Genomic DNA, 14476 nt, shown 5'->3' on the forward strand with positions numbered 1-14476 from the left:
CCTTCCAAATGATACAACTATCTGACTGAATAAAACAGGCAGAGAGATGGATCACTGGAAAGGGCGTGGGAATTGTATAGGAAGTATGCCTAGAATAGATAAGTATCATAAGACACTGTCGCAAGTCAAATACTAAGAAACACAGAATTGGAATTAATTCAGACACTGACCTTAAGACTAAACTGAAGAATTCCAGGACAGTTTCTTGAAGAGTCCCAAGAGTTGAACAAACGACAAAGGAAGGGAAGATTAGTAAGGGAGACTTATCCCGAACGGCACGAGGCTCTCGCTAAATACCGGCTTGGTGCACCACAGGATAGCGTCCAATGTACTGTGCACAATCACCTTCCAATAGTTAATGAATTACTTCCTTTCCCACGAAGAACAAAATAAGAATCTCACCTGTTGACTGTCACAGGTACCAAAAGTTCGAAGTAGTTCAGAAAAACACGTGCAGGATTGCACGCGACAGCATACATGCAGCCAAGCCAGCCGCGCTTTTAGACAGCGTTTCCGCGTGGAGATTTAGACACGCGAACAGGATTCACGCAGATCTGGACAGCCGCGCTTGAAGAGAGCGTCCGCGTGGAGATTTGGCACGCGAACCGGATTCACGCAGCTCAAGACAGGAACAGGATTCACGCAGCTCTGGACAGCCGCGCTTGAAGACAGCGTCCGCATGGAGATTTGGCACGCGAACAGGATTCACGCAGCTCAGGACAGCCGTGCTTGCAGACAGCATCCGCGTGGAGATTTGGCATGCGAACTGGATTCACGCAGCACAGGACAGCCACGCTTGCAGACAGCGTCCGCGTGGAGATTTGGCACGCGAACAGGATTCACGCAGCTCAGGACAGCCGCGCTTGCAGACAGCATCCGCGTGGGGATTTGGCACACGACCTGGGTTCACGCAGCACAGGACAGCCGCGCTTGCAGACAGCGTCTGCGTGGAGATTTGGCACGCGAACAGGATACACGCAACCCAGGAATTAGCGTGTGGAGGAAGCAGGCTCAAAATAGGCCAAAGAAGTTTGCTGAAAAGAATGCGAGAATGCAGGTCCGGAGTTCAGCTACAAATGCCAAAATTGCTTTAATCAGAAGCAGCGAATGGAGTTTCCACGCTGCTTATGTACGCACTGCCGTGATACACGTGATGGACCTAAGTCACGTGAAAATTAACGACGTGAAAAATGCAGACGTCGTTTTCCGGGCAATGTATCAAACAACCTCAATTTTGAGAAAAAGGTGTACTGGTTCTATGGGCGTAACTCATCTTGTATGGAGAAGTTGTTCCTGGACCAGAGGTATGTCCGGCAGGCATGACATTGAGGCAGGATACTTTCATGTTGGAAGAAGGCTAATGGTGTACCCAATAACTGTTGACATTTCGCCTTAACTGATGCAATGCCTAAAATATTTTCTCTTTGTATGTTGGAAAAATTAAATGAGCAGCATGGTTAATATACACACGCACTGATGTATTTGATCAGAGTGGCCCTGGATACTAAAGAAAATAAACTATACATTTGTTATGGTGATTATTCAAAGGCAATTGACTCAGTTTCATGAGTTCTGCTATGGCAGAAGCTATTGGCATTCGGCTGTAACAGATCAATGTTGAATCTGATTAAGCAACTTTATCAAGGGACATCCATATGCATAAGATTGAATGCAAATGGAATGACTTCTGATGACATAATTTTGGGGTAGAGCAGGGCTGCATTTTAGCACCCCTGCTCTACAACCTATTTGTGTCAGATATACAACTATCTATGAACAACTGCAAGACATTTCTGCCAAAAGTTGACATACAACCTCTGTCTTTGCTCTCTTACGCCAATGATACCTTATTGTTGAACAACAATAAGGTCTGCACCTAAGTATTGATGCCCTTAGTATATATTCATAAGTGAATGGCCTGGACATAAAAGTGGCAAAAATCAAAATAATGGTAATAGGCGAACGTAGTAAGAAGATCTGACGGCTCATTTGGAAAAAAAGGCAATACACCCATTGAGATAATTCAATATTATACTTATTTAGGGATATCAACTAACCATAGATTCAATCTGGAGGTACTTTGTGGTTTTATTGAGACCAACACGCCAAAGAAAAGAGTTATTAAAGCTTTTATAACTCATAAAGGTGGAACTTCTATATCAGGATTGCTAAAGTTATATAAAAGCTGCATCATGCCAGAAAACCTATATGGGCTAGAGGCCTACAAAGATAAAGAAACAAAGTGGCTACATTGCCTTGAGGGAAACATTTGGAGATACTTTTTGGTATTGCCTAATTGTGTTCCTGCAGAAATTATTTGTTGCAAGACCAGCCTCGTGTCTCTACAAACCTTTCTGTTGATCATGCGTGGAATATATGGAGCTGGACACTGATTCTTTATTGAGAAATGTTTCATATGGCTAGGGGCAGGAATGATAAAACAACAATCTTTAGTAGTTGGGAAATGAGGTCCTCTGTTATTTTGTGCAAACTGATTATAATATTGAGGATCCACTCAATCTACCAGTGGCTGTTAAAACAATGAAATATAAAGCTGATCTATGGGACAGAAACCAACTGCTAATGAAACTAGCTAGAAAACAAAGTTCTCAGAGTATGTGGCACAAAGGATTTGATTTCCCCAACCATTTGGTTATTTAATAAAATGTAAAAACAGAGCGATCAGAGATTGTATCCTGCGTATGAGAATTAATCAACTTCAAAGAAAAGCGTTATAGAGGCATGGTAGGGCATACCTTATGAACGACGACTATGCAGACTCTGTAAGGAGAAGATAGAAATGATATGTCATGTTTTAGCCATCTTTTATTAGTCAATTATGTAAAGGGATATTATTGTTTTGTATTTAGAATAGAAATGATTGATTTGGATCATTTCTGGAGCATGATTTTTTAAGGGGAGTCTGTGTTCATCACCACATCAGCCTTCTAAATTTGGATAGAGTTTTAAAGAAATGTTTGGAGAATTGCTATGTTAGACCATGGAATGTTTGCTAAGGGATAATAGCATAGCACATTTTTCTTTTTATTTTAGGGAAATATTTATTAATTTGTTGAATTAGTTTTAAGATTTTGTAAGAAGTAATTTTATAGGAATGGGATTAATTTATCATTACCACTGTATAATGCATTATATCCTTAATGTGGATATTTGTTTAGAGAGTTTTTATAGATATGTTGAATATATTGTTGGTATGTATCTTTGGAAAGTATTTTCGATATTATCGGAAATTGTTCTGTGGTGTCTAAGGGTTGTAATTAACCAAGTACACAATACAATTATTTTTTTTTAAAAGTATTGAAATGCATACTGGACAGTAGTGGCTTACTGTGCACCCCTCTGCATAGCCCAAAACAGGTGCATGGGAATGGATGGCAAACCCAAGCATTTGAATGCACACCCCATTTGGGGATACAAGATGCACTTTTAAATGGATTGAAACATCCCTTCCAAAATCTGGGTTTGCACCAGCTGGGATAAAAGCAGGGATTAGGAATTCAAAATGCGTGCAGTAATTCCCTGGGAAGCCTGGGCCCTGAATATTAGCTTTGTCAGCCTTCTAAACAGATTTAGGACATATTATGTCGTGGGCGGTCAAATGAAATTAGCTAGGGAGATGGCGCTCTGGCAGATGTGCCTCTTATTGGGCGATGCTCCGTACTTAGCTTTCACTCCCATTTCTTTGACTTTCTTCAGGGACGTCATTTCACCAAAATGCCAGGGGTAGCGGAAGTGACATCACACGACCCTTGACCCCTGATGACATCACAGGAAGTTATGCCATTTGACCCCACCCCGAAGTGATATCGCCGGAAGCGATGGAACACGACCTTTCGCCCGTTGCCAAAACAGGAAGTGACATCACTGCATTGTACACTACGAAAAATATGGTTATGATATCACTATAATGTGATGTACATTTCATGCAAGAATGGATCGCCATATTTAGCGTTAAGATCAGTGTGTATAGGCCCATATTACCAAATTACTGTGAATGCAAGCAGCCGTCCAAGGTCAAATGATAATGATGTGTTATTATATAGCACTTACGCTTAAGCGCTTTATATAGAAAGAATATACACCCAATTTCACCCAACCTGTCTTGGTACTCATTTATCGACCTCAGAAGGATGAAGGGCTGAGTTGAGGTGTTTAAGAACAGACTAAATTAGTGACTCACCCCCTGAAGTGTGCCTGAAATAAACCTTTAATGAGTCTAGCAATTATTGTACAGAATTCCGGAAAGACACATTATTTGGTTTCCTATTCTTTCTTATTCAGGGCGAGTGCTGAAAGTGTTAGACTTGTGACACTCCTGTTCTTATTTTTCTTCTTTTTTTTTTTTTAAAGGCCTGAACATGAGAGCCAGCCACTCCAGGACCTTGCATTACAAAAAACGGAAGAATAAATAAATAAAAATAAATAAATAAAAAAACGAATTTTTTTTTTTTTTAAACAGAGGTCACAATGGAGACCACAGAGGTCGCAAGGGAGACCTCAGAGGTCGCAGTTGCGACCTCTGGCGACCCCCAAATGACGTCCCTGACTTTCTTCTACTTGCACTCTTCTCCTTTTCCCTCATTTTAGCTTTGTCACAGTTGCTCACACTTTGCACCTCTGCATCAGGCACCTGTAATCAATGTAAAGGGACCCCATTTTCCAACCCCTTAGCTCACACATCCTTCCTGCAACGCTCCAGACCATTTCCACTATAGACTCTGGCACATGACAAGAGCTCTGCACATGGAAATATCAACACACCCATTAGATGTGGTAGAGAAATCAGGGAGATTGAAGGAAACATTGACCAGTTAAGTTAGATCAATGAGGCAGTACACGTGTGTACGTGCTGGCGCGCACTCCCCCGAACACACACACACACATTTAAGGGAAGATCAGGGGCATTTAGAGGGAAGGGAACTTTTGTTAGATATGAGATGTGTAACCTTGTCTGTTATCTTCCGTAATGAGAAAGCATTTATTGTGGAACGTGTACTTCTGTATGGAGTCCACCATGCTTTAGCCAGAGTGCATCCTGTAACATGTAGTCTTTTTGAGGAGGAAGCTACTCCATACTGAGTCAGACAGTCACTCTGATATATGTAGTTCTGCTACAGCATCTGTCCCATTTGGGGGAAGAGTGTATTCTAACATGTGTAATCTCGTATGAAGCCCCTACAAGCGGGCTAATGTTCATTCTTTGACATGTAGTACTTTTGGGGAAGAAGGGCGCTGAACTGAGATAAACTGTATTTTTGGAATGGCAGTTTTATGGGAGTTTCTGTACTCAGTGGTGAAAAGTGCATTCTGGGGCTTCTAGTCGTCTGTACTGTCTAAGGGAGATTGGGCTTGTATACATGTTGCCTGGTTCAATTCTGAGTAGAGTAATGTCCTTTCATTGACATGTAGTCTTGTTTGTAGTGGGTTGTGGGGGCATTTGAGGTGGCTGAGGCAGAGTATGTCTTGTGATATGAGGTCTTGTTGAGACATCTTTATTAAAGGAGGCTGGCTGGTATATTGGCCGCATAATCGTGTGAACACATTTTTAATAAGTGTGCTGAAGTCTTTTATTGAATCCCATGTGGTTCTCTGCTCTATGAGAAGAAAATTAAATTACATTCAGAGAACGGTAGCTCTGTGGGGGATGCTGTGCAGAGGGGGAGTATACTAGGACATGGAGTTCACAATGCAGCCTTCTGTACAGGGAGGCAGGATGCATTCTGGGATATGACGCCATGTGCCGGAATTTGCATAGGGTAAGACCAATGTGATATGGGACATAAAGGCGCAGTGAATGTACGAGGAGGATTTAATTAGTGGAATATGTGAGCATTTTGAGACATGTATCCCTGTTCGAGTAGCAGTACTGTGTGATACAGTGAAGAAGTGTGAACTTCTGTGATGAATGAGCAGAGCATTCTGGACAATGTAGTCATGTGGTGCCTGGGCACTTTGTAAATAAACAAGCAATCTGGCCTGTGTTTGTGGTTACCTCAGCATATCATGTCAACACTTGTCATATTATGAGAATTTCTGGGCTGGTCTACTACTCCGAGGTTCCAGACTATCGAAAAACTGGTTGAGGAGAGAAAACATTCCTATCTGGTAGACCCTATTTTACGGAGCCACCATCCCAGCTACATTGGTCAAGCCACCTCCTTGCCACAGTTCAAGCAACACTTGAACACCTGGCTATTAAATCAAGATTGGCCATTAGATTTATCAACTCTGCACATGATGTGTTCCTTCATCTTTTGGTCTCTTCTAGGGCTAGTCACAATTTGTTTTATGGTGTGCGTTGTACACATGAACACACGTAAACAAAAGTGGGATGCTCCTACCTTACCTCCAAGGCAGTTTGTGGCGTATAAACTGGCCCTGGGTGTATGATGGTGCCTGACTCCCAAAATTAGACCTGCCCATAGGCTGATCACAGATGGGTGTATTTGGCTGGACCAGGGAAAAGAAGGTGTGCATGGAGGTGGTCGGTCAAAATACCGAAAATAAAATCTCGAACTGCAAAAATCTCGAAAAAAAAATATCGAATTATTTATTTATTTATTTATGTGTTTTTGGGGTCAGGTAAGTAAAAAAAAAGGGTTAAAATTAAAAAAAAATAGAAAAAAAGGGGGGCTGGGGGGGAAGGGGGGAACCCCCCCATTTCGAGAAAAAAACGTCATAAAAAAAATTCGATATTTTTTTTTCGGCCTTTTGTTTTCGATATTTTTGTTTTCGAGATTTTTGTTTTCGGTATTATCACTATAAACCGTGCATGGAGGCTGCCCCGTCACTTATGATGGCTGTAGCTGGTCATATGAATCTGCATGTAGCACTAACTTTGCGGACACTTTTCTGAAAACACCAACCTAGATTTGACGTTCTTTACGGCATTGTAGATAGAGTGTCATATTTTCTGCTCTGGACAAAGCGTTGAAGGAACCAACAGAACATATGCCCATATTTCAGATTTGTAGAGTTAATTTTTATAAAATTGTCTAAAAGCCTAGGTAGTGAACAAAGCTACTTCAATTCCTTCATAACTGCGGCAGAGGGAATTTGTGACCTGGAAAAATGTAGAACCAAACTTGTGCCAGTTGGAACATTCTTGCTTGCCCGTGTGAGCTGAGAATTGGTACGGGCCAGCGCAAACATTTATATTTCACATTTATTAAGTGATAAAAATGTGCTAAGTACAGAAAAGAGGAAATAACACAAATGGGTCCTGTCTCAGAAACCCGCACATTCTACAGTAAAGCCCTAGTGAGGTCAGCTTACTTGGCCTGGCTGTCTTTCCGTGTCCTTAAATTGGCTCCCCCATTGCTTATGATCAAAAGTCATTTTGGTCACCAATTAAACTAGTAAAATAGATGAATGGGTGAGGAGCAAGTTTAAGCTCCAAGCCACGGGGCTGATTTAGGCCAACCCAACATGTTATCCTTCTGCGGTCGCTAAAAATAAGTACCACTTAGTTTGATTACAATTTCCCACAGCAACAAGCGCTTGAAAGAAACATGTGACTTTAATTCATGTTTGATAATATTTTGATGAGACAGGTTGGTGCAGTGTTGTCTTTCGGTATTAATGGCTTGTTCGATTGGCCCAGTAGGTCCTCAATACCACTTTTTTTAGCAGCCACCAGTGTGAAAACATTGGGACACTTTTCTAAGAAATGTTGTATTTCAGGTCCGATTGACTTTCATTCAGTCGTTTGGAAAATTTTGCAAGTCCAGTCTGCTCCATAATTGGGATCACCCAGGCTTAATCGCTTGCCAGTGGTGCTGCACTGCTACGCGACTTAATTGGCTGGTGATGCTAGTACGTGGACACTGACATCCTCCGCAGTTAAGATCTGTCACAGCGTCTTGGTTGCTCATATTAAGCTTGATGAGTTTTTACGGTGTGACATGTTCTTGGGTTCGTGGCTTGGGTATTGCACAAGGATATTTTTTAAAATTATTTATGCTTGAAAAGGCAGAGGGCCTTGCACAGTATGCACACGAATTTGAAGTGGGTCTTGTATTTAATATGCAGCCAATTTAGTGCTGATATGATGGGTATCTTTCATATTTAGGCCCATTTTCGTTTTTGGGGTCGGTTCGTTTTTGTAGTTTGCTCAATACCTTATTTGAGTGACTCATGCAGAGTGTGTTGCTTTAGTCTTGTCGCGTCATACGCTTGTCAATTGCACAGGTTCAGTTGGTGGTGGATTGCCACTACAGGATTGGTGTCTGAGGCTAGTGATACAGACACTAGACCACAAAGAAGTCTGAGCCAACTTGCACACATTGATAGCTCTATTCAGAATACCGAGGAACTCTTTCTGATGTTCACACAATTCCTGCACTCTATATTGTTTTATATATGTGTTTTTTTTTCGATACTTGTATGATTTCATTTATGTCAAAACAAAAAATGTTGATGTATTTTATGTTTGAAAAAGAAAACATTTTAAGAAAAGAATGGAGGAGTCATAGTAATTAGACTCAAGTATCGTAGAATACTTTAGTTGAAGCATGTTACACTGCAGCTATGAAATAAAATAGTTAAATAAATAACAAAGGGTAATTTTAAAAACCGTCCCACAATAGAACTAACATGACGTATGCTGTGTATTGTTTGGAGGATATCAATGCCACTTGACAGGGATGTATAAATGATATACCACAAAAGGATAATGAAATAATAAAGAATAAATCATCCCATGCATATTCCATTAGGATAACCCCCCACCCCTTGTTACAACTGTGTGTTGCTTTAGTCTTGTTACGTCATACGCTTGTCAATTGAACGGGTTTAATTGGCGGAGGGCTCTCTTCCCGTTTGAATTTATCTGCCATGCGAATCATAGTTCTAAGTCAAACATTATTACCAAATGTACAGTTCTTTTTTGAATGGGTTTGGTGTTGTTCCATATGATTCAGACTATAAAAAAAAGGCAGTGGGGCTCAGGGACAATCTCCTGTTTTTTCTTTATTTGGACATAGAAAGCTGGCTTTCACCCACTAGTAAATCGTATCGGGGCACCTTGGAGGGTTGGACTGGGCATTCCTGAAATGATACAGCATACATATGGATATGAAAAAATGAAGCAGGGTGAGGCGCGCACTCCAGGTCCTGTTAAACCTGTTGCAAAAAATATATATCTGGGTTAAGGACAAGTATTCACCAGGGTTAAATCCCATCTGCTGCAAATCCCAAAGATGAACAAGTATTAACAGGGTTGTATCCCTTCTGCTGCAATTCAGTTGCTCAGTATTAACAGGGTTAGATCCCATCAGCTGCAGTTCTGTTGTCTGTAGTTGTTCTCCTCCAAGCGCTTTCTTATCTCAGATAATCATCAGGGAGGCTGTGTTTCTTTAACAGGTGTTAACCAGATATATATTTTTTGCAACAGGTTTAATTGACCAGGACCTGGAGTGCGCGCCTCGCCCTCCTTTATTTTTACACATGAATATGCTTCTTCTTCTTCATTTCAGATCTGGTTGATGCCCCAATGGCTTCTTCTAAGTCAGCTCTCCTTCTGTTAACCACACTTTCTAAAGATGCACATTCTAATAGAAGATGCACGCCACCAACATTCTGCACAACACATTCCACATTCTAGTTCTCTAAGAACATGATCTGCATGATGTTACTTAGTACAACATGTTACAATCCCTTTTATTCCCAGAGAAAAGATGGATCCTCATACAAATGCTGGCCAGAGCACTGCAGTAGCTCAGTATTGGTAATCTACTGCCAGTGCTACCATACAACACATATTACCTTGTGGCCATCAGTTACCTGTACTGTGCTGGAATACTAAATCAAAGCAAATTGGCGTGGGATAAGACCTTTAAAAATTGTCTTGGAGCCCACTACAATCATTCCACAATTTCTCCTGCTAGAATCCAGAACTAGGGGAAGCAGTAGATCCATGCTGAGGTTTTTGACATCTCTCTAGGATTGTTATAGCTCATACTGAGGCTTTTGGAGCTGTTTGAGGATGTTCTCGTCAAGGCTGTTGTATGCAGCGTATGGCTGCATGCGTGTCATGGCATCCTGTTGGTCCTTTTCCATGTAGCTGGGTAATTGTTCTCTTACTACTGGTAGTGCAGTAGCTTCTTTCTCTGTGTATGCTAGCAGTTGTTCTTTCAGTTTCATTTTCTTAATTTTGCGCTATTCAACATCAGTTTAGAAACTGATCAATAACCGGATGATGTTTTATCAATGTCTGTCATATCCGATATTAAGGACAGCTTCAATAACTTAATCCAAGCTGCCAAGAACAGATGTGCCGCCAGACTGGACTTGCTGATGTTCTGTGCTACTGTCAACAGATCTCCTTGGAGATGGTTAATGAGGTTAAGAGCATAATTGGCTGATGTGGCGCATCAAGGAGAGGGTTTAGATCGGTTCATTATGCAGGGTCTTTCTTCGGGTGGCCTGTTGATAGTTACTTTGACACGCCTGATGAGATCTTTTGCCTCTTGTGCTCCTTGGGTTCATTTAATGTTTTGGCAATTCACTCAGTTGGTTTCTTTACTGTAACCAATGTGCCGTGGTGAGGCTTGGTGTGGGTGATGCACAGGTTGTCTTCACCAATCTGGATTTGCAGCAATTCACAATTCTGACTCTGCCCTTTTTCTTTGAGCATGGCTGTAGGCTTGTTTTTTATCTGACTTGAGTTTTGTTTTAAAAGATTCAAAAAGATATTTTCTTCCAGCCTGTTTTTGTGCCTCCCACATAGTGTATGCAAATGCAGGATGTATTTATTTCTTGTGGTTTTATATGGAGCATACCAGGCAATAGGGTCTAAGAGAGCGCTTAACCGGGCCCCATTGGTCACAGTGGCATTGAATTCAAAATTGTGTGGCAGGAAAAGAGAAATCTTGTAACAAAAATCTGCAACCTTTGCAGCATCATGCATAATTAAATAGGAATTTGTAGCTACTTACGTGTGTCTCCTGACTGAAAAAAAACCCCGGGAGTTGCTTAATTTAAATGAAGTGTGTGGCTGGGGTTCGAGGCACTGCATTTCAGAAAGCGGAATCAATTTGTCTTTCAAGCTAATTAAAATGAGCATCAGGTGGGCAAAATGCAAAATATTTGTATTTTTAGGTGGCAATTCAAACATTTCGAATCACATTTGAAAATTACAAAGTTTCATTGTTTGTAGTAAGTACAACATTGCTATAAGCCGGATGGTCTGCTAAACACACTTGTAAATTAGACTTCTTGTCATATCAGTGATCTACCTATACAATTCCTATGAACGACACAGCACCCTGCCCTTCTAATGCAAGCACCGCCCTACTAAGTCCAGTTATGTTAAATTAGACTTTAGTCTTCTGAAGACCCTGTGAGTTAATGCCAGACTGACTTTGTTCCTGCACCTGCATGCAATTGACTTTCAATGGGTTTGTAATTGTGGATGGCACAGAACAATTACCACCAAGCCTTTGTAATTTAAGGAGTTGATGGTGTTTCCATGTTTGGTTTTGTATTCCTATTGTTGCTATGTCTCTGTAATTTGTGGATATTATATCTATGATCAGCCCCTCTCCTGGGCAGGTTCCTGTACCAGCTGTTGCCTGTAGAACATGTTGCAATGTTCTACCAAATCTTGGGCCAGGGTCTCCTGTTGTTGCTGATCCTTAGATTGAAGGCCACACTGGTAGAAATGTGAAGCTGTTGCCTGCACGGTCATCAAGGGAGTGAGAGTTTGCTGTAGCAGGGTATTGCCACAACCAGTGCTGTGATGCACCGATACAACGACAAACCTTCAATTTGGATCAATAGGGCATTGATGTGATACAGCAAAGTCTTAAAGTGATAATAACAGTCTTTGACCTGTGTGCTCATATACTTATTTGACATGGTTCTTGCTTTTTCCCAACAGTAAAAAGAAGGTTACAGAAGGAAAAGCTTTCAGAGTCTTTGCCGTGAAACCCTAAGAACTTGCTGAAAAGGAAAAGATGTGGTTTATTTCGGGGAAGACGAGAAGGGCTCATTTCCCGATCTGAAGAGAGGAAGATTTCTTTCAATTGGATTTACATTTGGCAACTGGTTCTAATCTCATCCTCCATCAGTATCGTCACTAGAATTTGTTCACCCACACGTGCCAAAGTTTGGGCGAAACTGTCGACATTGCGGTAGGAACTCTACAGTGGCCTTCATGCCTGGGCATTTGACAATCAACTGCATCGAACACCATTTTTTGTGAGAGATGCAAGTCCACAAGCCCACCATTACCGATCAGAGGAACCAGGAGTGCTTTATACATGGGCCACTAATCTATTTCTAGACTCTTTTGGGTGATCATCAGCTTGGATGTTTGTTCACTACTAGAAAGTCTTTATGAAATCTGTAGCGTCTCTTCTTTCCACACAATGTTTTCCTTAGCAGAGATGTCGCGCGACCAACAGTGGGTGTATAACAGGAGATATTTGTTGGCATCGGGTTCGTCTACTGCTCTCAGACAATCTACAACATAGCCGCCATCATGATGGTATCAGGACAACGCTGCAAACGTATTGTCCAAAAAGGAATGCCAGATTTGTGTTTTTGTCACCATCAAGAGACCCACTTACCTGACCAAGAGCCCGGGTTTATCGGTTTGGCATCAGGAGCATTGCCAATACCATCAATCACGCAACTATTAAAATTAGTCATTTTTAGTGTGCTTTCTACTGGCAGAGCCGGCTTGTAAGCACTATCCAATTCCAAATGGTTTTAGAGGAACAGAGGAAGATAAAGAGGATCTTGAGAACCCACCGAGGGTGCCAGTTGGGAGCTGCGATCTGAGTCCGGTGATTGGTGGCTCGATATCCACTGTGATAGGAGGGTTTTTCTACCGTACACAGATGCGGCTTTGTCATGTTCTTAGGTCTATCTATATCCCACACATGTATGTTGCTATAATTTTTTTTATTACAGTTTGTGACTTATTCTATACAGCAGTGCTGGTATATCTAAACTTAAGCAGTGATTCAAAGTTGTTCTTATTTTGTTATATATTGCTGTGTTTGTGTGAAGCTTGTCCGCTTTAACTATTCATCATGTTGCTTTTGTACAGCGTATTGGAGGGCGGGGGGGGGTTAAAGTGAGTTTTCACGGAGTTTGAATTATTTGTGTATATGCCGTTTACTAAACCTATGCTTTCATTGGTTTTCCTCGAGTGCAGCCATATAAGTGGACTCCTTTTCTATTGTTATTTTTCTAGCCACAGTGAGGGCAATAAGGATTCTAAAGTTAAAGGGCCCTTCACGTTAAAATTAAGCAACATCTAGACTCTTCCTTTCCACTCAAGGGCCTTTTTAGAGACTTTTCTTGAGACATAGGGTCCAATTTACAAATCCTTTTTCAATGGGGATTTCCCAATCTAAAGTCCTTTTGTAAATCAGGCCCATAGTTGCCTAGCCTGAAGATGGTGGTCAATAGCCCAGGCCTGCCACCATGTCTGTAGGGGCATCATGCCGAAGCCGGTGCCGTCAGACGCAGTGGAGATGATAAGCTCTGAAGACGCTGCTCTCATGCTGGCAACATCAGATGTTTTAGGCTCTAGAGAAACACCACGCCAAGGCCCTGACTATAAACCTTCTAGGTGGGTGGAGAAGGGTGTTTGCTAGCATCTAGGGCAGAGCCTCTCCTCTCCTGGACCTAACAGCATGTTGACGTTAGGTTCTCGTGAGGATGTGCAGATGTGGGAGGCAGTTTGGGGTTTAGTTCCCTTTAATGTTCCGCCATTTCCAAGAAAGTGACATCCGTGCAATGCTCTTCCACTGTTTTCCCCTTGGACGGCGTTAAGTTGGTCCAGTAACAATAACCCTACATTCTGTGGCCCAAATTACCCATGATCATTTTGATGGAAATAAGTGCAGCAGCGACATTCCAAGAAGGCTTGACTATTTGAAGAGAGCGAAATACACAAGCAAAGCACATTTGTGGCCCAACACCATGAAGTAACAATGTGACAGGTTTAGGTTTGAATGCAAAGGACCTCTTTTAAGCCTTCATATAATTCGGTACACTGCTTCTTTGACGTGTGACGTGTTCTTTTACATTTTGTTGAAGCTGCTTTTCTATTGGCCAGTGCCTTATCACGTGTCATGTGTACATTGAACTATGTTGCCAGCCAAATAGTCATGTTTAACCAGCCTCAGTACTTCATTTTAATAGCTCATGTCAGCTTGAAAGTGCATCCCCAAACCTATCAGAATTCTGATGCCAGTGCTAAACACTGAATGAATACTGTGCCCCCTGTGCAGAGGTCAACACACTGGGACACACGTTTAAAAGTGAAAACTAGAGTAGGAACTGATTTTGGTCCAGTCAGCTTTATCCTGGCGCAACAACTTTCATAAAAAATAACATGATCCCAAACCATCTCTCTTGAAACAAGTTATGAGTCAGGATAACACGAATGTGTATTATTCACCTACATTTTAATTATATTTGCAAGTAAACATAAGTA

General features: G+C 41.5%; 1 protein-coding gene across 1 annotated transcript in view; it reads left to right on the forward strand.

Moving 5' to 3' along the window:
- CRISPLD2 (cysteine rich secretory protein LCCL domain containing 2) overlaps positions 1-12984 on the forward strand; it is a 257983-nt gene extending 244999 nt beyond the window's left edge. The window contains exon 15 of the mRNA XM_069636263.1: positions 11903-12984. Within this exon, the coding sequence (XP_069492364.1) occupies positions 11903-11957 (55 nt within the window). The 3' untranslated portion in view covers positions 11958-12984. The remainder of the gene's footprint in view (positions 1-11902) is intronic.
- Positions 12985-14476: the final 1492 nt, after the last annotated feature.

This window comes from Ambystoma mexicanum, chromosome 1q, assembly GCF_040938575.1.
Source record: "Ambystoma mexicanum isolate Mex_15411 chromosome 1q, UKY_AmexF1_1, whole genome shotgun sequence".
Lineage (NCBI taxonomy): Eukaryota > Metazoa > Chordata > Amphibia > Caudata > Ambystomatidae > Ambystoma > Ambystoma mexicanum.